A 26,702-nucleotide genomic window follows, 5' to 3' on the forward strand; every position below is an offset into this window, starting at 1 on the left:
TAATGCTTCACAATGGAAATGTTTGTTCAGATAGCAAAGACTGAGAAGCAAACACAAGAAGGATGAATCAATTTGCTTTCAACGAGCCTTAGGAGCTTCTGTGTCAGTTTGACATCGGCTGAAGTGTCTAACTCACGTTTGGTTTTGTCAATGTAAGCAAAGTATGTTAAGAGAGTGAACCATAAGACTGCTTGACATAACTTCAAACAAAACAAATGCATGGAGGGGCAAACTGGAAAACATTCTGGATTACAGGCATCGCAACAATATCCAGAATTATCTTTAAAAGAGCCAATTCTTGCAAAGGTTTCTTGCAATGTATTTGAGAACCTGCTTTCCAGGCCTTGTTCATAAAGGCAAATACGTTTTCTCTCCACAAATAATAACAACCGGCAGCAAGCACAGTAGTCCTCTGCCCAGCGGGAAGCCTCTGCCAATGTCTCAGGCCTGCTAGTTTTCAGACAATTACGCCACCGTGGACGTGTGTCAGGAGAGGCAAGTGACCGGCTGCGGGCAGACCACCACGGTCCGTCCGCCCTCGGGAGCCTCTCTGCACCGGCAGCCTCGCCAAGGACAGCTTCCCGAGCTGCACAGTAACGCCCTGAGGAGGAAACGGACCCCTTCGCTGTCTTTTATCTGTAGAGACCTGTGCGGCATCTCCCGACGCGGTCCTGGGCTCAGGGCACAGGTGAGGGCACGGCCCGCAGCGCCTGTGGCGGGCCCTTCTCACCAGCCGCGCCGCGCCGCTCTCCTCCTCCACCCCGCCGCTTCCACCCCTTTTTCCCCAGCCCCCTCGGCCCGGCGGGGCTCCCTAGGGAGGCGGCGGGCTCTCCCGCGTAACGGTTGCCCCCGGCCCCGCCGTGGTGCCGAGACCACCCAGCCCCGCCGCCGGGCGGCGACAGCGCAAGCTGCCGAGGGCGGGCCCGGCCGCCGAGGGGGCGGGCTGGGCCGGGGTGCCCCGGCGGGGCGGGGCGGGGAGCGGCGCGGCGCTGCCGGGCGGAGCCGAGCCCCCCACCCGAGGCGGGCGCGGACGGCCACGTCAGCCCCGGAGCCGCCCCGCCCGCCTCCGGCCCAGAGCCGGATCCCGGCGCGGGCCGCCCTTCCGCCCGGCGCCGGGGTGGAGGCGCCGCCGTCCCATGCTGCTCCGCGCCCGGGCCGCTCTCTCCGCCGCTCTGAGCCGCTGGCCGGCGCCGCCGCCGCCGCCCTCCCCGCAGCCCAGTAAGCGCCGCGCCGCTTCCTCGGGGCTCACCCGGCAACGAGGCCGCGCCAGCGGGGAGGGGAGGGGACCGCGCGGCAGCCCCGCCCCGGCGGCCGCCCCCCGGCTCCCGCCGCAGCCCGGCCGCCCCCCGGGGCTGCTAACCCCGGCCTCGCCGCGCCGCGTCCCGCTGGCCCCTATCGCCGCGGCTGTTCCCGTGGCGGACCCGGCGCCCGGGTCTGCCCGGCTTCACCTGTGAGGGGCGTCCGCCGTCTCCTTGGCGAGCGGCCCCCCCCACCCCGCAGCGGCCGCCGGCACGGGGCTACCGGTCCCTCGGGAAGAAACGTCCCCCCTGCGGTGCTAAAAGTAAGTTTGAAGGAAAAGTGAGCCCTACTGAAGCCGCTTTTCTTAATGTGATGTAAGTGGCTGGTATTTAGCATCGCTCAGCAAAGCTTTGCATGATTGCCTCCTTCACAATAAACATAATCAAGAGATGGTCTGTCACTTGTGTGGTCTTCAGAAAGCAGGTGATCAGCCATCAAGAAAATGTTCATGTGGAGTCTGCACAAGCTGGCAATGGGGTTCTCTACTAACATATATTTATCGAATAACTAAGAAAATGTACTTAGTTGCTTTTCCCCCCCTCTTCTTATAGATTGTAACTTTTGCAAGACTTGTGACATGAAGTAGGACAACCAGCATTTTGAAGAGCTCCATCGTAAATTCGACTGCATCTCTGGAGGTTGGCGGATTTCCTAGAGACTCTTCAAAGCCTACTAGAATCAGAACCTAGCAACTTCCCACACGCTTCATAATGGAGTTCTTAGTATCCAAAGCGGGTTATATTCATTATTTGAAAAGATCTTTATTGCTAGTTTTAGTATGTGTAATAGTTCTTGTGTGCACTGATCAGGACTACTATAGTTTACTTGGAGTATCCAAAGAAGCAAGTAGTAGAGAAATACGACAAGCGTTCAAAAAACTGGCATTAAAGTTGCACCCTGATAAAAATCAGGTAAGTTACATCTTTAACAGGTCAAAGTTGGTGAATTAATGCATCTGAATGTTGATACAAAAAAGTAGTTTCAATTTATCTATAATGTTTCTTGATTCTTGTGAAGTAACATAGCCACCTGATAACATGGTTCTGCTCAGATTTTCTGCAGAGGAAATTGACAAAAAGGGATAGGCTGGTCATACATGGTTGTGTTGAATTTGGGCCATATTAAATTGCTGTAGTAAAAAAAAAAGAGGCAAGATCATTCTCAATTATATTTTTGTAAATAAAGGAAAGCTTATGTCTACCATGTTACCTTGTTGGTAAACTGATGAGTTTGTCTCTTTTAGTTTAGTTTAGGGGTATTTACTGTTTCCCGAACAGGAAGTCTCATCTAAACAGCAAACAGCAGCAGCCTCTACTGAGATATCAGTCTCCAGGTATCAAACAGGACAAAGCAGAACTTCTGGGACTGCCAATGCATAACAAGGGAGGGTAATAAGGAGCTTTAGACTAACTAGAGTTAGACTTTGGAACGGCTCAGTCTGTGCTACCATATTTTCCAAAGTACAAAGAAATCTATTTTAAATTTAAATGTCATCAATTCTTCATCAACATTTCCTGAAATAATCAGAAATTCACAGGAAATATGAGGGTTTAGATCTTTATATGTGCAAGCGCACCTGCACAGAGACCCAGAAGGCAGTGATGTTCCATATGAGCACAGGGTCCACCTGCACAGAGTACATTGAGGCCTCTGAGGCACTCTTGTTTTACGATGGATTCAAACATGACAGAGTTCAAAGAGAAAGCCAAATCTCCACAAAGTTAGAAATGCCAACTTGTAGCTATGAACTGCAATTTTTGTTTTCCCTGTGTACGTTTCAAAATAATAACATTTTGGGTCACATTCTGTAGTCTCCAAGTATGCAAATACTACTAAAATACTACTAAAGATGTTTCAACAGATTATTTTCAACATTAAAGATGATATATAGAACATGAAGCCATTACACAAATTCCATAATGGTAATTTATTTCATGTGTATCTAGGTAAATAAGTCAACAATCTTTAAGAAAAAGTGTCTTTTGAATGAAATGTTTAAGCAGAAGTTAAAAGAGTGGGATAGTGCTGCAGATTTTGGTCACCACTGTTATACTGCACCAGCTCAGAACCCAAGCTGCGGTTCAAAGTAGGTCTGCAGATTTTTCACTGTTGTAATTCCAAAGTTACCTAGAACCAGAAGGTTTTTAAATAGAAAAGGGGGCCTCTGTCTACACTGTAAGATCAGAAGGGATGAATATGCCTTTATAGCACAGATTTTCAAACTGGATGAGTGGGGATTTTAGGGGAGTAGAAAAGATTATAGAGGAAATGGTAAGTCTTCATTCTTGAGTACTAATTTTTTTCCTTCCGTTGAAGAAAGAGAGTTGAAAGCAGAGGGATCACTGGAGAATGTTACAGCCTCCTGCCAGTTCACTTTGTATTTCAGTTGGTACTTTAGTGAGAGTGAAGAAATGAGCAGAAGACGTATCTGGCTTCAGGAAAGGAAAACTTTACCATACTTTGTTTCAAGATCACTGTGTAACATCTGCTTCCATCACAACTGACGTCTTTAGTAGTAGGGATATAAAAATATTTCCAAAGATTATTTTCTCAGCATTATATCTACAATATGGTTTATTAATTAATTACTAATTACAGTTTTCGTTAAATAGAATGATCCAAATGCACATGAAAATTTTTTGAAAATAAATAGAGCCTATGAGGTACTTAAAGATGAAGATCTGCGGAAGAAGTATGATAAATACGGAGAGAAAGGTCTGGAAGATCAGCAGCAAGGAGGTCGTTATGAAAGCTGGCACTTCTATCGCTATGATTTTGGTAAGTTATGATGTATGTTTGTGATTTGCCTAAAACAGTCACAAGTAAATGCAATATTAAGATCTGTATCAGATCTTTTTACACATTTCTGACGTATCCTCTCCAGATTTCTGCCTGCTCTGTTTTTCTCCTGTAGTTGTCATTTTCTCTGCGTTGACCCAATCTTTTATTTAGCCTGTTAATGGCTACCCAAAAATACCACAAATGAAATAATCTGTTTACCTAGCTTTTTGTTCCTGCTGCTTGCTTTTGTATTGGTCATCTAACTTCATGTTTATTTTCTTTAAAGTGCAAAGCTTTTTTTTTTTCCTTAAATTCCAGTGTTAATGTTTCGTCACTGTTCTTTTCAACTCTAATGCAGGAAGACCTTTTTGTTTAGATAAAGTATTCCTGAGTGGATTTTGAGAGGAGGTTTTTGCACTGTCAAGCCTATTTTATATGCAGCTAAACAGAGATCAGTAAAGAGGTAGTAAGAAATTAAAAGGTAATTACAGAATCATACCTAAAATGATCTTGAGACAAGTTACTTAATGTTTGTCTCAACAAATTTTAGGTAATTGTCAGGAAAGGCTGGGATGAACTGTTCTCAGGGCTGTTGTAACAGGGCTAAGATACAATAGGCTGCTGAGGAACATAGTTTGATTGATATGAAAGAAAAAGGTGAAATGAACCTCCACCTTTGCAAAACGTTTTTCTAGTGTAGTTTTATTTAGTATGTCCCAATCTCTAAAAAATTAATGTCTGTGCAAATTGAAATTGAATAAACCAGAGGTGCAACTATCACAGGGAAAAAAGGAAATTACCCTGAAACTTCTTCAGATAAACAGATTTAAGAAATTTTAGCTGTCTGAAGTTGCACTGCTTGACTGAGAAGCAATATCCTTGAATGTCTAATTACCAGTTATTTGGAGACTATATCTGTATTTATTTTTGTATTTATGTGTTATTTAGATATGTATCTATATTTTTCTGTTTGTATGTATATATGTATGGGTGAGTGTATGTATTATATTACATGATATATAAATTGATAGTAATATTAAAAAGTAACTTGTCACCTGTAGGAATTAATTTCTCTCATTATTTATTTGCATTTAATCCTTGTATACCTCAGGTGAAATGGCATCTCACCATGTTAGGTACTATAAAAGATCTGTAGCCATAGTAGCGTAATATTATGCTGTCTAATAGTATTTTTTGTATCTCTGCACTGCCTTTCTTGCATACTTGAAGTAGTAGACTGTTTTGTAGTGATGTTCTAGGTAGGATTGGTTAGCATTTTAGAAAAGCTGTCTTCCTTACCTTTGTTCTGTCCGCTTTATTCCACTGAGTTCATTTCTCAGCACTCATTCATTCTCAGCATTCTGTGAGTGGACAAGCTTGCGGCTGAAATGCCTTTGTCATCTAAATAGTTTAGATGACCAGAGGCTGAGTGAAGAAGTGAAAGCTTCCAGACATTACATATAGCTCTTTCAGTGGAGGCTGAAGCTTCTTGAATTTTAACTTGACAACTGGTTGCTGTTATTTCTAATACTCTTGCTGTAATGGTGGTGGCTTTTGTAGCCTGAAGGTGTGGGAGTTTGCAAGAGATTAAACTAAGGTTACATATTACTGAACAAATATAGCTTTGTTGTAAAAAAAACTATCTTTGCCAGCTTACTATTTCATTTTAAGTGTACTGTCTTGTTTCCTCTCTTGTGAATAAGGTGATGGCTTGTTTCTTCATGGCAAAAATAAAAAGCAATTGTTGGGTTTTTTTAATAGGTATTTATGATGATGATCCTGAAATTATAACATTGGATAGAGGAGAATTTGGTAAGTTTTAAATAAATTATCTGTTTGACAATATGGCAGCCCAAAGTATCAATTTTTACATTCAGAACTGTGTATACAAAAAACTGTCAGAAAATCATCTTCAGATTAGAAAAGAACAACAACAACAAAAAAACCCAAACCCTTAACGCTTCCTGGTAAATGCTAGTTAGCAAATAGATCAATATCAATAAACAGTTTAGATTAAGTTTGAAAGATATTTTTTTATATCAGTAAGAAGAAATTTGAATTAAAATTTTGTTTCTTCTAATTTATCATTTCTAATTTTTTGGTCTCTTGTCTAAAAATGCACTTGATAGAACTTTTCTGTTCTATTTCTATTAATTTTTTTTCTGTGAAATCCTGTCAATTGTGCGTTGCACAAGAGGTTCAAGACTGGAAGGTGGTACCAGATACTAAAATCACAGCTAAGTAAAACAAGGTCTGGAAAGAACGCTTTCAGTGAGGACATCATCCAGTTTTTTGCTTTTAAAATTATAGCTAAGATGTTTATAACTAAGAGACTAGAGAGAAAAAATACTGGATTTTGTGTGACTTTTCTTCTGCATTTTGAATATTTTCCTTTGTAGGGACTGGATCTAAATGCTGAATCAGTTTTGTAAACTGTTCTAATAGCAGAACCTCATGATTCTCTCCATAAGAACTTGGTCTTGTTTTGGTTAATTGATTTGCAGAATCTACACATTCCTTAGTTGGCTTGTGTGGATATTTTGGCTTGAGGACATTTTAATATAGGTAAATATAACTTAGAAAATTCACTATAAAAATGATATCTGAAAATGGAGAGACTGAAAGCCATGTAATTCAAACTGATAACATCTCTGTGTGTATATTTTGTTGCTGCTGTTTTCTTTTATAAGCAAGACTATTTAACTATGTTTTTCCTGACTTTTCTAGTAATTATATTAACTTGGATTTTTAAATTTCATTTTCACCTAGTATACAGGGTTTCTACATAAAAAGATTGCCTGGTGGAACCCAGAAAATACATGAAATGATATCAGGAAATGGAAAGTTCTAGTGGGTAAAAATCTTCTAGAACTTGTATTTTGATTTTAAGGTAACCAGACTTACACTATCACACATTTCAGCTAGGTTAATCTGTAGAGAGTAAATGTATTCTTAATTAATAGAACAGAATAGAATGAAAGTCAGGGTACTGATATCCTCTGAAAGTTTTGCGCACTTGCCTACAACAGCAAGTATATGCAAGTGAGGTGCAATCTTTATCCCATCTGAGTTACAGTTACTGTGTCTGACATATAACTACTTAATTCAGATCTTGGGGACAACAATATAGTAAAAATGTACAATCTAGATATAATTACATTCTAGATGTGCATTACTTACAGTTTTCTTCTCTCCATCTAGATGCTGCTGTTAACTCAGGAGAATTGTGGTTTGTGAATTTTTATTCTCCTCGATGCTCCCACTGCCATGAGTTAGCACCTACGGTATGTTTAACAAGCAAATTTACTCTGAAAGATCATTGGTTTTAACAGCATAAAACTTAATGAAGTGGATTCTTACACTGAAGCTGAAACCAAAGACAATTCAAGATGCCAGGAATAAAAAAATGTGCTGATTTTTTCATTATATCTTTATAAGAAAATATCTTCCTCCCCCCCCGCTTTTTTTCCTAGTGGAGGGAGTTTTCTAAGGAGATGGATGGAGTAATACGCATTGGGGCTGTCAACTGTGGAGATAATAGAATGCTTTGTCGAATTAAAGGGATTAACAGTTATCCCAGTCTGTACATTTTCAAAACTGGAATGGTGAGTGATAAAACTTCAAGTGTTTTTAGAAAGACTGAAATCTGGAATAGTATTTCTTTAATACTTGTTCTATCATAGATTTTTATACATAGATTTTCCTTTTTTCTTTCCTTCACCTTGGTTAAATTAATTCAGAAAGTTAACTTCAAAAATAGATATCTGGTTTATACAGTGCTTTTTTGAATCATTTTACCATGCACCATATCACTTCTGATTTGGGAAGCTACTATCAGCGTTGGTGCTATAGGAAAGCAACAAGTTTACTTGAACAGTTTCTTTTATAGTATCGTAATGGACTTTTCAAATACAAAGAATAATTGTTTAGGTTCTAAAGAATATGACCACGAACCTAAAGAAACTTGGAAATTCCTTCCACAAGACTGCCTCCATACTAGCTGTGTTATGGACATCGCGCTTTATAGCTGCTTGTTAAGTAGTGGTGCCGGAGGGGTGTACAAATTGCACTTGAATAGTTGGGTATGTTTTGACAATAAGATTTGAAAGGCTGAATTCAGAGATTGTGTATACACTAAATGGACTGATGCACGCAATTTTTATTTAAATAGAAATATAATCATTGGGAGTGGGTGTTTCTAAGACTAAATTATCCATGTGTTGCTGGACTTGGAAAGAAATCACATTACAAAATTTAAATAAAAGTTAAATTCCAAACATTTCAATATGGGGGGGAGAGAACTGTTAGGGCTAAGGTTTGGCGGGGTAGGGTCCCGCAGTTGCATAAGTACTGTTATATAAAAAACAGTACTTTTGGTGTGTTTTTTTTCTTTTGTTTAACTTAATAAACGTTATTCTCTGTCTTCTATAGCAACCAGTGAAATATTTTGGAGACAGGTCAAAAGAGAGCTTAAAGAACTTTGCCATGCAATACGTTACAAGCACAGTCACTGAGTTATGGGCAGGTAATGTTCACCTATTTTGCTTGCTTTTACAATATAAAATATGGCAGAAACTGTGTATACAGCTGAATCTGTCAACTGTTCCTAAGTGTTATTTTTGAGATTAAAAATAGTTTATTGTCGTTTGCTAATATACATATAAAACCTTGTTTCATAGTCACGTTCAGTCACAAACTGATGCAAATTGTTTCACTCTTAGGAAACTTTGTTAATGCGATTGAAACTTCATTTGCTTCTGGCGTTGGTTGGCTGATCACCTTCTGTGCTGAACGTGGGGGTAGGTGTATTACATACTTTTCAAATAAGGCAAACAGGAAAAAAAAAGTACTTTTGCTGATAGTGGCATAATCCCTTTTGCTTCAAATAAAAAGTTGTAAAATATCTTAGATGTTTTACCCAGAGTGATACCCACAGTACTTGGACTCATTGACAGTATGTGGGTCATTTAAGTTTTGTTTTAAAGGCATTTTGACCAAAGGAACATTAATAGATTATGCTATTGTGCTTCTGTAATGTCACATGAGTCATTACAGCAGCACTCAAGCGTAACCCCTCAGGAAGGGAACTGGCAGAAAAGGCATCTGACTACAGTTTCCAGCTCAAGCTGAAATGACAGATATTGCATAGACACATGCCAGCTCATCATGATGGCTGAGCAGAAGAAAGGATGCATATCCCCATTAAACCACCAATACTCAAAAACTAGCTTAATATTTTCTCTTAAGTTAGGTTGGGACACAGTAATTGGCTCTTACCGTTGATGTCACGACAGAGTTTAGATTTGCATTATTTTTTGTAGGTGTTTGTCACTGACTTTCTTGGGACCAGTACTGGATATGGTATATGAGAAAGTTGCCTTCCTTAGCTGGTAGAGCTAGGTAAATGTGCTACACCTTTGACAAATAAAGATTTCTTTGTTGTACGAAGAGACCTTTGTTCTGTGAATTGAATAACCAGAGCTGCTGTCTTGGATTTACGTTTGTAAATAGCTTGATTTCAAGTTGCAGTCCTTTTGTTGTTAAGTTTTCAACTTTGGTCGAATTACAGTTAGGTTGATGCATCTTCTTATTTCAGAAAAACATCTGCATCAGAAGGTAACTAACTATTCAAAGTCTGGATGGATGATTACAGCATATGATATATTTATTATAGTGAGTTATTATTTGAATCACAAAAAGTTGATATTTCCATTGAAATCTCATTACAAGACAGTATGCTGGAGGGTTTTTTTAAACATTGTTTAAATGTTGTCTTGGGTTTTCTGTTTAAAGAGGAATTCTTTAAAGAATTTCTTCTTTGGCTAAGAAGAAATTTTAAAGGTCAGTCTTAGTATAGCAAATAAAATATGAAAATTTTTAAAACTAGAATTCTGTGTTGATGAAGCGAGACAACATTATTGATGTTATTTTTAACTTAGAGTAGACAACCATAGAGTGCTGATTACTAGATGTTACAACTTCAAGTCACTGGAATATTGGACAAATAGCCAGGAAGCATGCCGGTTGAAATTATCACCTTTGTAGGAAGGAAAGGGGTAATTCTAAACAAGAGTAGGTTTCGTGCATTAATAATTCAAAGCTTTATGTTTGTAAATAAATAATTTTTATTTTGCAGATTGCTTGAGTTACCAAACACGCCTTAAGCTAGCTGGCATGTTGGTAAGCAGAGTTTCACTTTGAAAGCATTACCTATTATAGTTGAAATAACAGAAATGAAAGCATAAAGTTGTAGTCAAAACTTTCACTGAGTTTAGCAGAACCAAGATTTCACCCATTAACTTTCAGACGAGTGAAATATTTTGACTTAGTAGCTATTGGAATAACATTAATTTTTTAAAAGAATTTTATAAAATATGGATGAATGTTAACTAATGATTTACAATGTGGTCTCCTTCCATTTTCTAAATATTGTATATAATTGCTTGTGTTGGGGTTTTCAAAAGCATTTCTGAACCTAAAATTAAAAAACTCTTTGTTTTTGTGTGTGTTTTTTGTTGTTTTGTGGTTTGTAATTTTTTTGTTTGGGTTTGGTTTTGTTTTTTAATTACAGGAAGGTCTTGTTAATGTAGGCTGGATGGACTGTGGCACCCAGGGTGAGCTTTGTGATAATCTAGATATCTCGTCTAGTACTACAGCATACTTTCCACCTGGAGCCACCATAAATAACAAAGAGAAAGGAGGCGTTTTGGTACGAGTTGTTTCTCAACTGTTCTGTATTTAGATAAAATAAGGTGATGACAATGACAAAGGAATGTATAAATAATTTCCAGCTTGATTATATACAACTGGAAAGATGCTTTTTTACTTTTTTCTTCTAAGATTGTACGCTCTGGTAGGAGTTTATATCCCTCCTGGCTTCTAAGGCAGTGATCCCTGGAGGTGGTCCCCATTTTGGTGGTATGCTAGGAGACCGAAGAGGAGCACGCTGCAGTACCAGCAGCCTGTAGCTCTGCCTAGCCACCTCCTCAGGAGCCTCCCTGAGCAGCTGTGGGAATCCAGGGGTAGGATGTGCTCCGTGACAGGCCCAAGAGCTGGTTCTGAAGCTGCTACACAGCTATCCTGGGCAAGCTTGGGAGATTTGCCATGTGCCCCCAGTTTTTATTCCAGAAGGCACGTGCCCCAGGTATCACAAGTTTGAGAAATGCTACTCTGAACAGAGTACTGACGTGTGTGATAAAAGTACTCCTACGTTGTCTGTCGGTACGGGTTATGCTGTTCGGCTGTATTCTAATATTGCAACCTCCTCCTCTATTTGTGTGGTAGTTTAAACTTCCTTAATTGATGGGAGACATTTCTCAGTTTGAAGCATGGCTTGATCCTTTATTGTCACTACTGTTATATGCATCTTCAAAAGGAGGAAATGAAATTTGTAACCTACCTACTTTCAACCTTGTAACTTACCAACTCTGAGTTACTGACTCACACTACTTACTAAATTTAAAAAAATCACTGAAACTCAAATATCTGTACAGTGCAGTTAAGGAAGGCTGTAAAACTAGATTGGAAATCTTGTAATGTTGATTGGTAAACTCAGTTTGAAATTTGAATTTGAGACTTTTAGCACCCGTTTTGACAAAATACAATATCTTGATTTTAATATTGTGCAAAAACAAGCTAAAAAGCAGTATTCAGAGAGTGATATTTGTGAAAATACATAGATGAAAAAAGTTGATCAAATAACACATTACTAGCAGTACTCTTCAGTTGATGGAAAGGAACAAATAAGAATAATTTCCCTCAGACTTTAAGTACTAATCATCAACAATCAGGTGGATGTTTGTAATGCCTTATAATAAACACAGTTAACTTTCCTTCCTAGTTTCTTAACTCCTTGGATGCCAGAGAAATATATCAGGAAGTAATGCAGCATCTGCCAGACTTTGAAATTATCTCTGCAGCATCATTAGAGGTAACTTTTTAAAAATAAAAGAATTTTTAAAATAATATATTTTTATATTTTTATCATTACTTTTTACATTTTTCAAATCCTGTTGATACAACCTAGTATTTATTTAACTGAAAAGGACGACTCTTCCCTCCCCACCCCCAGCCAAAATTATTTAACATTGTTTGTCTACATTTACTTTTGTTGTTTAGCAAACCAATGAACGTAAGGGGGTGGGGGGTGTGTGTGTATTTAATAGGAAAATAGAAAGCCACAGAAATTACATTGCTACTCATTCTGCAACTCTAACTTTCTAGTTATTTTTTAAATCTACTAAATTGTAGAGAATTTTATTTTTAATATGTTTTTCCAGTAATATAAGAAAGAAAAAAATACTGGTTAATCCATAAGTTATGTATGAACTAAAATTAGTAGTCACAGAAGTTACTCGTGTCTTGGAAAAAAAAGAGGAAAGCTGCTTTTCTCACTTGTAGTAGCACTTAGCAGCTTGATCTACAACAGGAAACACACATGGAAATAAGAAGTGTAGAGGGTAGCATGTAGCCAGCTTGTTTTCAGAGTTTTAACTCTTTCCCATTTATGATGTAGTAAAATGAAGTTTAGTGGAAGGACTACATGAAAGAATTTGAGTGGAGGAGGTCACTCAGAGATCAGATGAATAATTGGTCATTTGTCTTTATAAAACATAAAACGAATTTACAAGTTGGTATAAGTTGGAAATAATTTTTTTTCTCTCTGTTTTTGTTGTGGGTTTTTTTTCTTTCTTCTAAAGGACCGTCTCGCTCATCACCGATGGCTGCTTTTCTTCCAGTTTGGGGAGAGTGATAAATCAAATGTACAGGAATTTAAGAAACTTAAATTTTTACTTAAAGATGAGCATATTCAGGTAAGACTGTTCACTCATCTGGTATCAAATACCATTTACATTCAGAGATCAAATCAGTATGGTTTTCATTATTAGCTGTTACTACCACCTGCCACCCCAGGTACTGAGAGACATGTGCTGTCATATGGGAGATCTGTAGTAAAGTTTTTAATTTAAAGCAAGCAATGAAATTTCCCATATGGTTTGAATAATTTTAAAGTACTTAGGAAATATTATCTTTTAAATCTGCTCTCTCACAGGAAATGTTGCAGCAGATCCCATTCAGTTAACAATTAAAAGTTAACACTTAAACATCAAATTGATGTATGTGAAACTGTATTTTAATTACTCAGAAAACCCTAAAATTATCTTGGAAATTTTCTTAATAAAAAGAAACCAAATTCAAACTTTGTACTAAAGACATGGATTGTGTTATTTTATAAGGTATGTATTTTTAAAAAACTGTTGCATTGACTAGAAAAATTTTCAGGTCACATTCATTTTAGGTGTCTTTTTGCTTCCTTGCTATTTTGTTTGGAGGGGAAAAAGGAGAATTCTTTAAGGATTTATTCCCCATTTTTGACCTTTAAATTAAAAATAAGCAAACAACCTGATATAGCTGTGCTAGCAGTTTTGCTCGAATGTCATAGTTACAAGATTGTCTCAAGTCTCTGTTTATAAAAATGCTACTACTTTTTCCATATCTTTACCTTTTTTTAATAATCTATCCTAACTCCTACTGCCTTTCAAAATATGTTAATTGCATAAATTAGGATGCCTTAATTAAAATAGCACCATTTGTTAAATAGGTTGGCAAGTTTGACTGTCTGTCTTCACCAACCATTTGCAACAAACTGTATGTCTATCAGCCTTGTTTAGCAGTCTTCAAAGGAAAAGGAACTGGAGATTATGAAATTCACCATGGTAAGGGAATCTTTGGCAAATTTAAGTCATTGTGTAATCACTTTGAGATGATGCTAGCTTTGGCAAACTGCATTTTTTTCTCAAAGAACAGTTTTGTAGTTGTAATGTTCGCTATTTTTCCTTTGATCTTACTGTAACCTCATACAAACCTTTAATTTCCTTTGATTTTTTTCTTTTTTCCCCCGGATAAGCAGTCATCAGATGTCAAGAGATGCATTTTGTCTTTACTGTTCTATTTCAATATCATGTACATAATTACATGCAAATGAAATCTCTGAAGCTCATCAGGACAGCTTCTGGTTTGGGTACAATAACCAAAGAATGCTGTAAGGCACACCACGCCCTTTACAGAGGCTTGACGTGCTAGTTATACAGTGCTGCCACCTTGAGAAACTTGGATTTGATTTTATGTGTCACTGCACTAAGTCTAATTCCATGTTCTGTTGACCTCCATCCAAAAAAAGTCTATATTGAGACTTTTACCACTTTAATTTCCACAGTAGTAGTTTCCTTCCAGGAAAGATTGGAAATACGTTACCGCATACCACTGAAAGGACTCAAAAATGTTGGTTGGAGAAGAGCGGAGCCTGAAGCTTGCAGCAATAGGTGTGGCTTCATTCAGAATGCAGCACAAGACAATTATGCAAGATTACATTCTCATTTTTCAGCCTCTGAAGTATTAGAAACAGCTTGCTAGAATCAAGTCAGAACCTCAATACTGTAATAAAGAAGAAAGGAGAAAAGCTTTTGATCACTTAGAAAAGATTAGTCGTATCTAAGGGGGAAAGATGATCCCATGCATCTAATGATTGCTGCCAGGAAAAGCCTTATATACTCTCTGAAATTTCCACTCCTGCAGAGAAGCCAAGAATGGGTCATATACATACAGCATTCTTTATCTTTTTATAATGCCATAGATTACAAATAGTGTGTGAGAGATACATTGGACTACAGTACGTGCATTCTTTTCTGAATGGTTTGGTTTACTATTTACAAAATATGTGGCATCTAGAATGTTTGCCAATAGTCATCGCACTCCAGTATTCATACGGATATAATACTTGAAGGAATCAGGCTTTTTTATGTGCTATGTTGAAAGGCTTCAAGAGTTTAAAATCTAAGAACAATAATTAATCTTAATGTGTCATTGTGCAGTGACTTCAGATTTAATTACTCTGAAGTTCTTATTCTCAGTTCACTTCAAGACACAAACTCTCATTTCTGCTGACAAATGTGTACATGAAGGGTATGAAGAGACTTGGTCTTTGCCTGCTAGAGCTGTGTCAGCAGGAACTTCAATTACACCTAAAAAAGCTGTGATTTATCAGTATCGTTTATTTTGCTTGAAGTCTTTACTGTGTTGATACCTTTGCCACAGTAAGTGTATCTAGAATGGTAACGTTTTAATTACAACACTAGCAAGATGGTAAAACAGGTAGTCCAGTCACATACACAAAAAAATTCTTTTTGTTTATAAAAACATGTTTTGTGTTGGATAAAACATTTATTTGGCTAATATTAGGTAAATATCCCATTTAATATTTAGCCAAGTATTAACTGTCCCCTAGAGTATGTCTCAGCTATGTAGGTTTGGACAGTTTAACATTGTCTTCTTGAGAAAACGCAAGCCAGTACCTGTTCAATTTATTTAAACAGGCCATGTTTAAAGATCGGTCAAGGGAACTGAAGGACTTCTGTTGGTAACACTGAGTTTTTTAATGAGATCGCTCATGAGGAAAAATAAAGTCTCCTTTCTAAATTGTTCTTTGAAGGAAAGAAGATCTTGTATGACATCGTTGCATTTGCCAAAGAAAGTGTCAACTCTCATGTTATCACACTGGGACCTCAGAATTTTCCTGACAAAGAAAAGGAACCCTGGCTTGTGGATTTCTTTGCACCGGTAAATATTTAATATCCATGTTTCCCTTCTTCTAAAATCTGTTATGTAACTATGTAACAAAAATACTAGCAGTACCTTGAAAATGTCCTTCAGCACCCTGAGATGGTACTGTAATTTCCTATTCCTTGGCAGCACCAGTTCCTAGACTCTGTGGATTTTGTCTTTAGTAGAGTCTGTTGTCACAGCAGCATATTATTCATCTCGAACAGCTTACATTCCCCTGAGAGCCAACTGCAGGGAAAGCAATTGTGCTTACTTGCATTTTGTTTTCTAGTGGTGTCCTCCTTGTCGAGCTTTGTTACCAGAGCTGAGAAAAGCATCAAAACATCTTTATGGTCAGCTTAAATTTGGAACACTAGACTGTACTGTCCATGAAGGGCTTTGCAACATGGTAAGCTGCAGGAATCGGGGGCGGAGGTTGGAATCCTTTCAAAGAATGTTATTTTCTTCTGGCTGGGGGTAGGAGAATGGGGGCAGGCAATGCTTGTTCTTTAATATTACCTTCTTAAAAGGTAGTAAACCAAACAGGACACTTGTATCATAATTTTTTTCAAAGGAGAAAAGACGACTAAAGCGGACCCAGAAAGTTTTTTCTAGTGTGTATATAAATACTTATATGCATTCTTTTTGCTCTTCACACAAGTGGATAAAAATAGTAAAACATTTAAAAATACAAGTTTTATATTGATATAGCACTTTTTGAAGATGTCTGCAAACCCACTTCTATTTCAATTCACCCTAACTGACTTTTGCTTTTTGTTTTGTAGCACTTAAGAAGCACAGGATCCATTTCAAAGTAAAAGAAAGTTTATTACTTACAAGTTTACGTGTATTTAAAGATATTGTAATGGAATGAAAAATATTTTTTAAAAAATCTTTCCTAATTTTCCATGTTTCAGTTTGCTTAACTTTTGCTTCAATGAATTTACCATGGTAGAAATAATTGACATTACTTTTCCTGAATTCTAGATACTATGACATTTTGGCAGCTTTCCTGCAACTACATATTTTACTGTTCACGAGAGCTTTTTACGTTAGAATGTTTGTATTTATCTTTAAAATGTGAACATCTTAACCGTATGAAAAATCAGCAAAAAATTACAAGCTTTTTAAAGTTTTATTTAGCTGTATTTACACACTGAAGAATTCAGATCATGGAAGCTTCTGTGTTCAACAGTAAATAATACAGTTATTCATAAACTACAAGTTTCTGAAGACTGGCAATAGCTTTAAAGTTGAGGCTTAGGAGGCCTGTGGATTAATTCCTGTATTTGTGGAGCATGGCGAAAGAATTACTGGTTGGTTTTTAAATCCAGAACAAATTATGCCATCTCTGAATATAATTGGCATCTCTTCTGTACTGATTTTTAAGGGTTTCAAACTCCCCTCTGCGTGTAAGTCTGAGCAGCTGTAGTGGTCAAACTGGATAGATTACCAGCTGTGAGCCACAAATACCAATGGCAGTTAAAGGAAAGTACAAGAAACCCAATAATTCCTTGCAATTTCTTATTGTTTGTTTTGCTAGCATAACATCCGAGCTTATCCAACAACAGTTGTGTTCAATCAGTCTGATGTTCATGAGTATGAAGGACATCACTCTGCTGAGCAGATCCTGGAATTTATAGAGGTACGTAAATTATAATCCATGTTGCGGTCCTGTTCTGTATGCAGCTCATCCACAAACGTTCTTTAGCTGGAAGATGCTAAAATTTTCTTCTTTTTTTCTGATCAATTAGACTAGTAAGATTGAAAAAACTTTGGGCAAGAAAAGTGATTCAGCAACTGTCAGTCAGGGACCTGATACCTAATGGATTAATTTCCCTGCTCTGTCAAGTAATTTCTTTGAGTTCATTAGTAAGTAACTTAAGATCCCTTCCAATCTGCAAAGTAATAGTAATGATTTCTATCTCATAGAGAGGATAAAGGAATTAAAAGTATGAAGTGCTGTAATGTTAAGGTGAAAATGCCTCACGTGCATACCTTGACACAGGAGAAGGTTCTCATTTTTGTCAATTAGCTTGCTGCCCTCCGCGCTTCTCAGCTGTTTCTTGAACTTTCATAGCTCACAGAACTGCAAATCATTGGTACTCATCATTGTTGCTGCCAGAGATCTGGCCCCCGTCTTTCCTCCAGCATTCAGGTTCTCTCATTTCTAGGTCTGCAGGCTATTTTCCACTCTTTGTAGAGACTGTTCATTTTCTCAAGGCAGCCCAGAAAAAGCAGGTTTAAGAGCACACATGCAGGACAGGTGGAGATTGCTCTTTTTTGGTTGATATTGAGAGGCCCGCAGTGCACCGTATGTATTCTTCTGCATCCCAGCCTAAATAGCATGCTTGAGTCTCATAATGCCTGTGCTTGCCAGGTAAGCTGAATTTCTTGCCTTTTGCCTCCCTATAAAGAAGAGGCAGAAAACCTCCCTTTTGCAGCCTGGCTGTATTTTTGTGATAGCTCTTCTCAGCAAATCAGGCGTACGATTATTAGGTTGAAGGGATGACTTTTGATCCTTCCATGCCTTTCAGTGCTGTGGAGTCTTCTCTACCACAGCAGCAAACAAATTTCACTAGAAAAGGGACGTTCTCAGAATTCTCAGTCTGTCTGTATGTGATGGTGCTGGACACAGGATAACTTATTGTTATGAAGTGTATTTCTATGAAATGTCTTTACTTTAGGATCTTAGGAATCCATCAGTTGTCTCCCTAACACCAGAGACATTTGTTGAATTAGTTCAGAGAAGAAAACGAGAGGAAATCTGGATGGTTGACTTCTACGCTCCATGGTGTGGACCTTGTCAGGCCTTAATGCCAGAATGGAAAAAAATGGCCAGGGTAAATGACATTCAAATGTTTTTTCTTCTTTTGGTCCTGTTCTATGAAATTATTGAGATGGTACAACAGCTGTCAGAGACTTGTCAACTGAGAAAGTCTAGTGATTAATATTGTGGGCAAAACAGGGAATTCCTACCTGACAGTTTTATATTGTTTCAAATACAAAGTTTTTCTTTGTTTGGGGTGTTTTGTTTGGATTTTTTTTTTTTAAAAAGGTTCAGTACATTGATACTGTAATCCAGTTTTATCCTGTTGATACAAGTGTGTTTTCCAAGATCTAAGACCTTTAGAGTTACTAACTTTCTTTGATGCTTAGTGCTTTATATGGACAACAGCTCTGCATTTGTTTAAAACAAAACATTAAAAAAAAAGATTTATCCATAAATTAGATAAGAATTGGTTTAAATAGTTTGCCACTTTATTCTCAGTATTCTTTATGATCATTAGTCAGCTTTAAGATAGTACTTAGGCCTTGGTGAAATCGCTGACTTAAATTTAGGATTATTTAATTATTATATCTTAATTATTTCCTATATTAAGAAGATTTTTTCTGAGGTCTTGTTTTCTTCACTGAAAGTAAATAAATGTTAAATACAATACACTTTAAGGCTGATAGTCAGTTAGCTGAATTACACACACTTCAATATTGAATTGTTGGGATTAGGGACTGTGGTTTTGTTTTGCAAGGTCATTACAGTGTCCTCTCATTTGCAAAGGTAATATTACTTTAATGACAGCCATCTGGGTTTTCCTGGATATATTTCCAGGAATTTTAACTGAGCCAAAAACATAGGGCTTTGGAAACAAGTCTATGACTTTCAGACATTTAGAACTCACCCAGACTAGGAGCTCTAGCAAGGATTCTATATCCTGGTCAAATGTCTGTGAAGTACTATTAGCTTTATAGTACACATTCAGTAATCATCAGCTTCCCACCCATGCCAGGTGGTTTGGGCCTTTGCAACAAACAGTGTGTTCAAGACACAGGCCAACTGTGCAACTGATAGCGCATCTGTACTATACCAGGATCTGTCATAATTACTGACCCTATGACATGAAACATGGTAATAGGGCAGTCCTTACACTAAATAACCACACTCGTGTCCCTTTGAGGCAAGGTAGGTGCCTCAAGAGCCATGAGCATGCAGCTTATACTAAAATACCTGTGCATGATGGGAATGTCCCTGGGTGGCTGGTTCCCATTAGATACCAGTCACCCATTTACAGGAAAGAAGAAAGCCTTGTGATAATCTTGGTTTGTTTTGTTGGGGTTTTTTCCCCAACTAAGTGATTAAGATTTAAATTCTGAAGTATTACTGAAATTGTAGTATTATTGATTAGCATATTTGATTGTAGGTTTTCTTCTTTTTTTCAGATGTTAAATGGATTAATCAATGTAGGCAGTGTGGATTGTCAAAAATATTATTCTTTCTGTCACCAAGAAAGTGTTCGAGGATATCCTGAAATAAGACTCTTTCCTCAAAAATCAAACACAGCTCATCAATATTAGTAAGTAGTTCAGTTCAGTTTGGGAGAGGTTAGATGATATGGAACAGGATTAATATACATCTTCTGTTGCATAGAAAAGTTTCATCACAGCCATTAAAATAGGCTGTTACAATATTACTGTCCTAACTGTTATTGATTTTGTTACTTCAAACTAGTGCCATTTTATTTTGTTATTTCACTTCAGTAATTTGAACTGAGATTGCCTCAGGAATCTTAATTTTTATTTCTTGTTCTTTATCGATTGCCAGTTTTCTAACTTTGTCAGTTAAAGTAGATTATTGAAATCATATAATATAAAAATGGTACTAGCCTAATTGACTGTAGCTTTATCTTTAGAGAACAGAGTGATGTAGCCATCTGATCCTTCTCCGTGCCAACAGGCTGCTAGAACCATTGCAAAAATTTTCCGTTGTTTATCTAGTCATCCCATTCATTGTATCATTAGTGTGGAAACATTAACAAAATAAGCCAAAAAAACCTCTATGGGAAGTGAAAGCTGGCCAAAACCAAATAGCCTGTCCCCTCCGTTTCACAGTACTGTTTGAAGATCCAGGGATTTCAGGAAGCACATGCCTATTTAAAGACAGATAACGGTCTGAAATAGCAGATGTGTTGCTTCATTATTTTAAATATTGAAAAGTTCTATTAAATGCTGGCAGATAGTAAGTTGTAATGCTTCTTCATCATAGTGCGTAATAGCAGACCTCAGCAGCTTTCATCACTGGGCTGCTCACTTTTATTCACTTCTTCTAGATAAAGTTTCTTTTAAAAGCAGATTTTTTTTTTTTCATCTTGAAAACAACTAAGTTGGTGAATATGACTGTTAAGTGCCAAATTCCTAGTCATTAATCAGCTAATTCCTGCAAAAATATGAAAATTTGTCTCTTAAAATAAATATCACCAAAAACTATCAAGTCAGATTTTGACCAGGTAACTCTATTGACTAATACTTTGTTATAAAGCTGTAAATTAGTGGATATGAATCCTGGATTAATCTTGTTTTCTAACCTGACACTGGAATTTCAAAACTAAGGATGCCCTGAAAGTCCAAATCCTTGTCCAAGTAACCAGTTTGCCTGGCTTTTCTACTGTCAAATTGAGGAAAATGTATATAATTAATAACTGTTTTATTGTAATGAATGAGCATCAATTAAAAAAATATATTAAGATATTTCCATTTAATTCTCATGTTTCTTAGAGCCTGCAATTTTATCTGGAGTTACTACCAAAGATCCTTCATTCAAAATAGTTCTAGTTATCAAAGCTTATGTGCTCCAAACCAAGTTTCTTATTCTCATGACATAGAATTTTGATCTCTTCATCTTCTAGTCCTTAATTCTGTATCTCTGAATCATCTAAATGAGATTGACTTATTTAGATTTGAAAGCTAGAAGAAATAGATCGTAAAACACATGCACTTAAGTTCATTATTTCATCATCTCTACAGAGTGCTTGGGTTTTGGTTGTTTTGTGGTTTTTGGTTTGTGGGATTTGTTGTTTTTGGGTTTTTTTTCCCAAATGTAATTCAAACTACTGTGAACTGGATTTTTACTTTATTTGTAATCTTTTTATAGTAGCTACAATGGATGGCACAGAGATTCATATTCACTGAGAGGTTGGGCACTGGGGTAAGTCACTGCATTAAACTTTGTTCACAAGCTGCTTATATAGTTTGCTTGCTAGGAGAAATTAATATGTAAATTCTGTGTAAATCAAGAATTAGAAACAAGTATATGTATTGCTTAATTTAAGTTTTTAAAGTTTCCACATCCTTTTACTCAAGCTTTCAAAATGTGGAGATAGAGCATACTCCTTACTCCCCACCCATTTTCTGAAGACTGTACTATTATTTTGTCTACCACTTTTAAAAAGTGATTCTCTTATAGTACAAAGTGTAAAGTAGGGATTTCCAGACTACTAATATTCTTAATTTCCAAAATCTTTCTTATGCTTAAATGGAATTCAGATATGTTTAAAGTTTTGAATGGATTATGACCGTTATTCTTCTCTTCCACAGATATTTACCACAAGTGTCTATAGACCTGACTCCTCAGAGTTTCACAGAAAAAGTTCTGAATGGAAAAGATCACTGGGTCATTGATTTTTATGCTCCTTGGTGTGGACCTTGCCAAAATTTTGCTCCTGAATTTGAGATCCTTGCAAGGGTAGGTTTTTAACTGTATTAGCAGATTGTTGTATTTTTATGGTTAAAATATAGTTTATCAGCACTTCACTTCTTAGTAATCATCCAAAAATCACATACCCCCAGTGATCCTCCTTCTCACTGGAAGTCCAGGCTTTTAGGTCCCACTTGCCAGGGGGTATTGTCTGTTGCACAGACACACACAGAGACCCTCTTTTGAGACAGATTTCAGGTTATGATGGGGTGACCTTTGGAACTGTGATGTGCTTTGCCCTGAATTCAAGGGGAAGTGCTCTGCTGAACATGTGGTGACTTCTGAAGTCTGAGAAGCAACCAAGCAACTACTCTGAGATATTTAAAAGATTTGAGCAATGCTTTTTGTTTACTTTTAGCTGCACTGCTTATTTGCGTACAGTCACCCATGGAAACTTGAAGTTTGTTTCTAATAAACATTTATTTTTAGACCATTAAAGGAAAAGTAAAAGCTGGAAAAGTAGACTGTCAGGCGTACGCTCAGACCTGTCAAACTGCTGATATCAGAGCCTATCCTACTGTTAAGTTTTACCCCTACCAAGGAACAAAGGTAAAGTGTCTCCTTTGTGTACGCTGGTGGGCGGGTACTGTTAGTAGACGTATTTAATTTCAAAATTAAGACTTATGAGACTATTTCTGTAACATACTAAAGTGCATTATTTAGATACTCGGGAGATATAATAAGAATCAATTGCAGTAATATTTAAAATAGTAGGACAGTGATACAGTAATAACGGGTTATTGAAAATAATAAATTGTAGATTAATAGAACAGTAACTAAAATGTGGGCTTAACCAGAACCAGGGTTTAATTTTGCAGGGGTCTCGCATGACACAATGTTTTTCAACCTTTACCAATTCCACTACCAGCTACCAAATGCAGGCAAAGTCTCTCTCTAAGTGAAATATGGACAACTTCATTTTGGCTTTCAATGTAATCATGGCATTTCATTATAATTTTGACTTCAATAATGTATTTTAAGATAGAAAGTTGATTAAAAATATTTAGTTGTGTTCTGTCTCAAAAACAACCCTTATCAAACCATTTAAATTATCATTGTGACTCTCTGTTGAGATCAACATTTCCTACTAACAGATTAGTAGGAATAAATTAAAAAATTGAGAAGAGTCCGGATAGTCCTAGGAAACTGCCTCTATTCTTGTAAAGCTATTAAATTTCAAGAATATTATAGTCATATTTTTAAATATATTAACGCTGAAGAGAAAGTATTCAATGCATTCTAATAGTTAAGCCAATGCTTTTAATTATACTTTTCTTTTTTTAACGGAATCTCTTATGGGAAGTGCTAGAAATCCTTCCTCACACAATCCCATCAAAATCAGTGAGAATTTTCTGTGGTAAAGAGTAATGGCTTTTCAGGTCTCAAAAGTGGCAACCCACAGTGACAGATTTCATGAACATAGGTTACAAGGTGACACAGTTTGCAACAGCTGTCTACGTGAAATGCTTAGCTGAATAACTTTAAGGATCAAGACAAAATTTGTCTAGTTCAAAATTTGTATGGTTTTAAAAACTAGCAGCTAAAAGTGGTTCTTACTATAAAGACAATTAGCATTGTTTAAATGAAGACCAAAAAAAAATCGATGAATCATAAATCAACCTACCAGAGCCACTGTCTTCCTCCCTGCATTCCTCTTGAATTTTATCTGAAAGTAAGCAGATTTTCTATTGAGTGTAGGGCATGGGTAATATGTTAAACTACTAACTTTTTTTTTCTTAAGAAAAATGTTCTTGGTGAATATATAGACAGCAGAGATGCAAAAGGTATTGCTGACCTTTTGAATGAAAAATTAGAAGCAATTCAAAATAAAGGAAAGAGGAAAAAATCTAGAAATAAGGTAAGAATACTTATTGTGGGGCCTTTTGCAAAAGACTTATATTGTTGTAAAGAATAGCCCTTTAACATTATGTTAGTATTTGTCCATGAAATATTAAATGCTTTCAAATAGTACTGGGTACATATTAATTCTCATCTTGTTTTGGTTACTATTTATTCAAACTTGGTTCTCTATGTCTGCAGATGTAGCAGAGAATACTGCATTTGTAGCACCACTTATGTCAAGACTTAGCAAAACGTATAGATAGCCGTGGGACAACTGCATTAAAGATAGATGGTTGAGATGCACTGTATCCTTAAGTGCAATCCTTAGACTAGATGAAGGAAGCAGGGACCAAATTATGGAGGCTGATTAGTGTAAGGCTGGGATTGGCATTTTAACTCAAAGATGATTATTAATACACAGCGGTTAAGAAGTACCCTGAATTCTATTTAAGAAACACTTGTCCTGTTGAAAACATAGTACCACAGAAATTTAAAATCCCTAATAATATTGATTTTTTTTTTTTTATTTGTACTTTCATAATAACTTAAACATTTATTTTCTTGTCACTAGGATGAACTCTAAGTGGTACTGGAGGTAGATACAATTCAAAATATTCTGAAGCTGTGAATATAGAAGACAATACGTGGAAAATATAAGGCTGATTATATTCATGACAGCACAAAAGAGACGAAAACTAGTTTGAGTTCGCGGGCATACATGACTATGAATTCTGTTCAAGCTGTGGGGAGATGAAAGCATTTTGGTTTTGGAGGCGGCATTCAATGTTTCTGCAAATGAATTCCGCGTGTCCCTGTTCTGATATACCAACTACCTTCTTCCTAGTCAAACATTGGAGTTGGACCAGAAATGTGGACTGTATCATTTTTTCCTATCCATTTACCAGTTCCTTATATTTTTCTGTCTCTTTTCAAACACTTTTTGAATGTGGCACTCAGCCTATGGCTGAATATGCACTCAAACCACTCTGCAATGCAGAAACACAATGAGGGGATTGTCTATTTGAGAGACAAACAGTTTTACATGATGATTATTCTGCTTTGGGTGGCATTCTTGTCTAGTCAATTGCTAAGAAATAAAATCAAGAACTGGTAGCAGGATAGGTTTATTGAATTACATTGTTCCTGTCCTTGAGTGGATTACTATATTGTGGCACTGGTGGTGGTGCCTGGATGAACAGAACTTTGAACTTGGTTGTTTGTTTGGGGTTTTTTTCTTTTTTAAATAATCAAAAAAAAAAATCGAGGACTTCAAACTCAGTGTTTCATTGACTTTCAAAATTTAAGTTATGCTGTAGAAGCATCTGCTTAAGTTATTAGGTCATAACTTTTATTATTGTCTTTTAAAATATGAATGTATTCTGTGGACATATCTAACCTCTTTTGGTATTACCACTTTTCCTTTCTCTGCAGACATTTTTGGGAGGTTTTGTTTGTTTGTTTTTCATATGAATCTTTAGGTAAGCAGGAGGGCAAGTGCCTTTTAATTTAATTATGAACACTGTACTTTGCAATGTCTCCTCATACATCTTAATAAAATTCCCACTCTTCAGAGTAATATTTTTTCATAGCTTTACAACAGACAAGAAAAATTACGGAAGACAACAAAATGTCTGCTGCATTTAGGAGTCCAGCATTGAAATGTTTAACGTTTTCAATAAAATGCTGCTGAGAACTTGTCAGATGGACTTTTCTCCCTGCTCTCCATGTATTTAGATTTGGCATGACTAGTCACTGTAGTGTGAGTATTAGAAATTTGTAAATACGTTGTTATCTACAAGTAATTTATTTTATAAAGGCAGCAAGAAATAAAAGGAAGATATTCTAGTAACTTTGAGACATTCAAATGCGTCTTCCCCTATGTTCAGTAGGGTTGCCTCTATTGCTTTGGGGTTTTGCAGTGTATTAATCTGAGAAAGAAGAGAATGTATTGCATCTATTTTTTAATAAAGTAGACCTTTCCACAGCCAAATCAAACTTCAAACTCGAGCACAGTCAAAAATGAAAATTTGGTATGTTGTGGCTTTAATACAGACTCTGGTTCTTGCATGGAATGTTTACCTGTAACTTCAGTTCCTACCTGGAGAATGAGGTCATGATTACACACTCTAGATTTTTAACAGTAGGATCCTAATCAAAAACCGCCCAGTATAGGTATTTGTACAGTTTCTTCTTCGTTACTATACAGTCCTGCTAACAGGAACAGACTAGTAGGACAAAAAACAAGGGCTTCACATGAGTCTCTTCTACAGATGATGGTAACATAAGATCTTTCTGGCTTTACTATTGCCAGCTTTTTGTAAAAAGTTACTTTATCACTTCCTCCTCGTTTATTCATTTGTAGCATATAAGTAACTACTATGAAAAGACAACGCTACTATCCTCATCATATATCCCCTACGCTGACTAATTCTGTCTAGGCTACTGTTTTTGAAACTCATTTAGGCTCTGGGGGAGAGGTTTTAGTTTAAATATCAATAAAGTTAATTATTAAGATTTATATCATAATAGTCTGTTTGCATCCATTTTTTTTAATTTCTAAGCTCGAGATCAAATGGATGTATATGAGGAAAAAATCTTCAGAACAGAGAGAGATGTAGATGATACAAGTTTCTAAGATGTTTTTTCCAAGTTT

General features: G+C 36.9%; 1 protein-coding gene across 2 annotated transcripts; it reads left to right on the top strand.

Moving 5' to 3' along the window:
* Nucleotides 1-1,058: 1,058 nt before the first annotated feature.
* On the top strand, nt 1,059-25,908 carry DNAJC10 (DnaJ heat shock protein family (Hsp40) member C10). 2 transcript variants are annotated; one of them, XM_075093664.1, is made up of 23 exons: nt 1,059-1,218; nt 1,851-2,210; nt 3,912-4,077; nt 5,842-5,892; nt 7,282-7,364; nt 7,554-7,685; nt 8,512-8,605; nt 8,802-8,879; nt 10,217-10,260; nt 10,652-10,789; nt 11,921-12,010; nt 12,780-12,893; nt 13,682-13,796; nt 15,569-15,696; nt 15,971-16,087; nt 17,222-17,323; nt 18,366-18,521; nt 19,897-20,030; nt 21,605-21,658; nt 22,048-22,195; nt 22,637-22,756; nt 23,949-24,065; nt 24,621-25,908. In XM_075093664.1, the coding sequence occupies exons 2-23, from the start codon at nt 2,010-2,012 to the stop codon at nt 24,630-24,632; spliced, it is 2,394 nt and encodes a 797-aa protein (XP_074949765.1). In that variant the 5' UTR covers nt 1,059-1,218; nt 1,851-2,009; the 3' UTR covers nt 24,633-25,908. The 2 variants fall into 2 exon arrangements, with proteins under 2 accessions (XP_074949765.1, XP_074949766.1); XM_075093665.1 differs by lacking the exon at nt 1,059-1,218 and adding an exon at nt 1,464-1,561.
* Nucleotides 25,909-26,702: the final 794 nt, after the last annotated feature.

Source organism: Phalacrocorax aristotelis, chromosome 5 (assembly GCF_949628215.1).
Source record: "Phalacrocorax aristotelis chromosome 5, bGulAri2.1, whole genome shotgun sequence".
NCBI lineage: Eukaryota > Metazoa > Chordata > Aves > Suliformes > Phalacrocoracidae > Phalacrocorax > Phalacrocorax aristotelis.

What these genes read in the sequence shown, in the direction of transcription:
- DNAJC10 (XM_075093664.1), top strand. Translation starts at nt 2,010, where the DNA reads ATGGAGTTCTTAGTATCCAAAGCGGGTTATATTCATTATTTGAAAAGA. An exon ending in ACATTTTCAAAACTGGAATG is followed by an intron (nt 7,686 to 8,511) that starts GTGAGTGATAAA and finishes TGTCTTCTATAG; the next exon opens with CAACCAGTGAAATATTTTGG. An exon ending in AGATCCTGGAATTTATAGAG is followed by an intron (nt 17,324 to 18,365) that starts GTACGTAAATTA and finishes TCTTTACTTTAG; the next exon opens with GATCTTAGGAATCCATCAGT.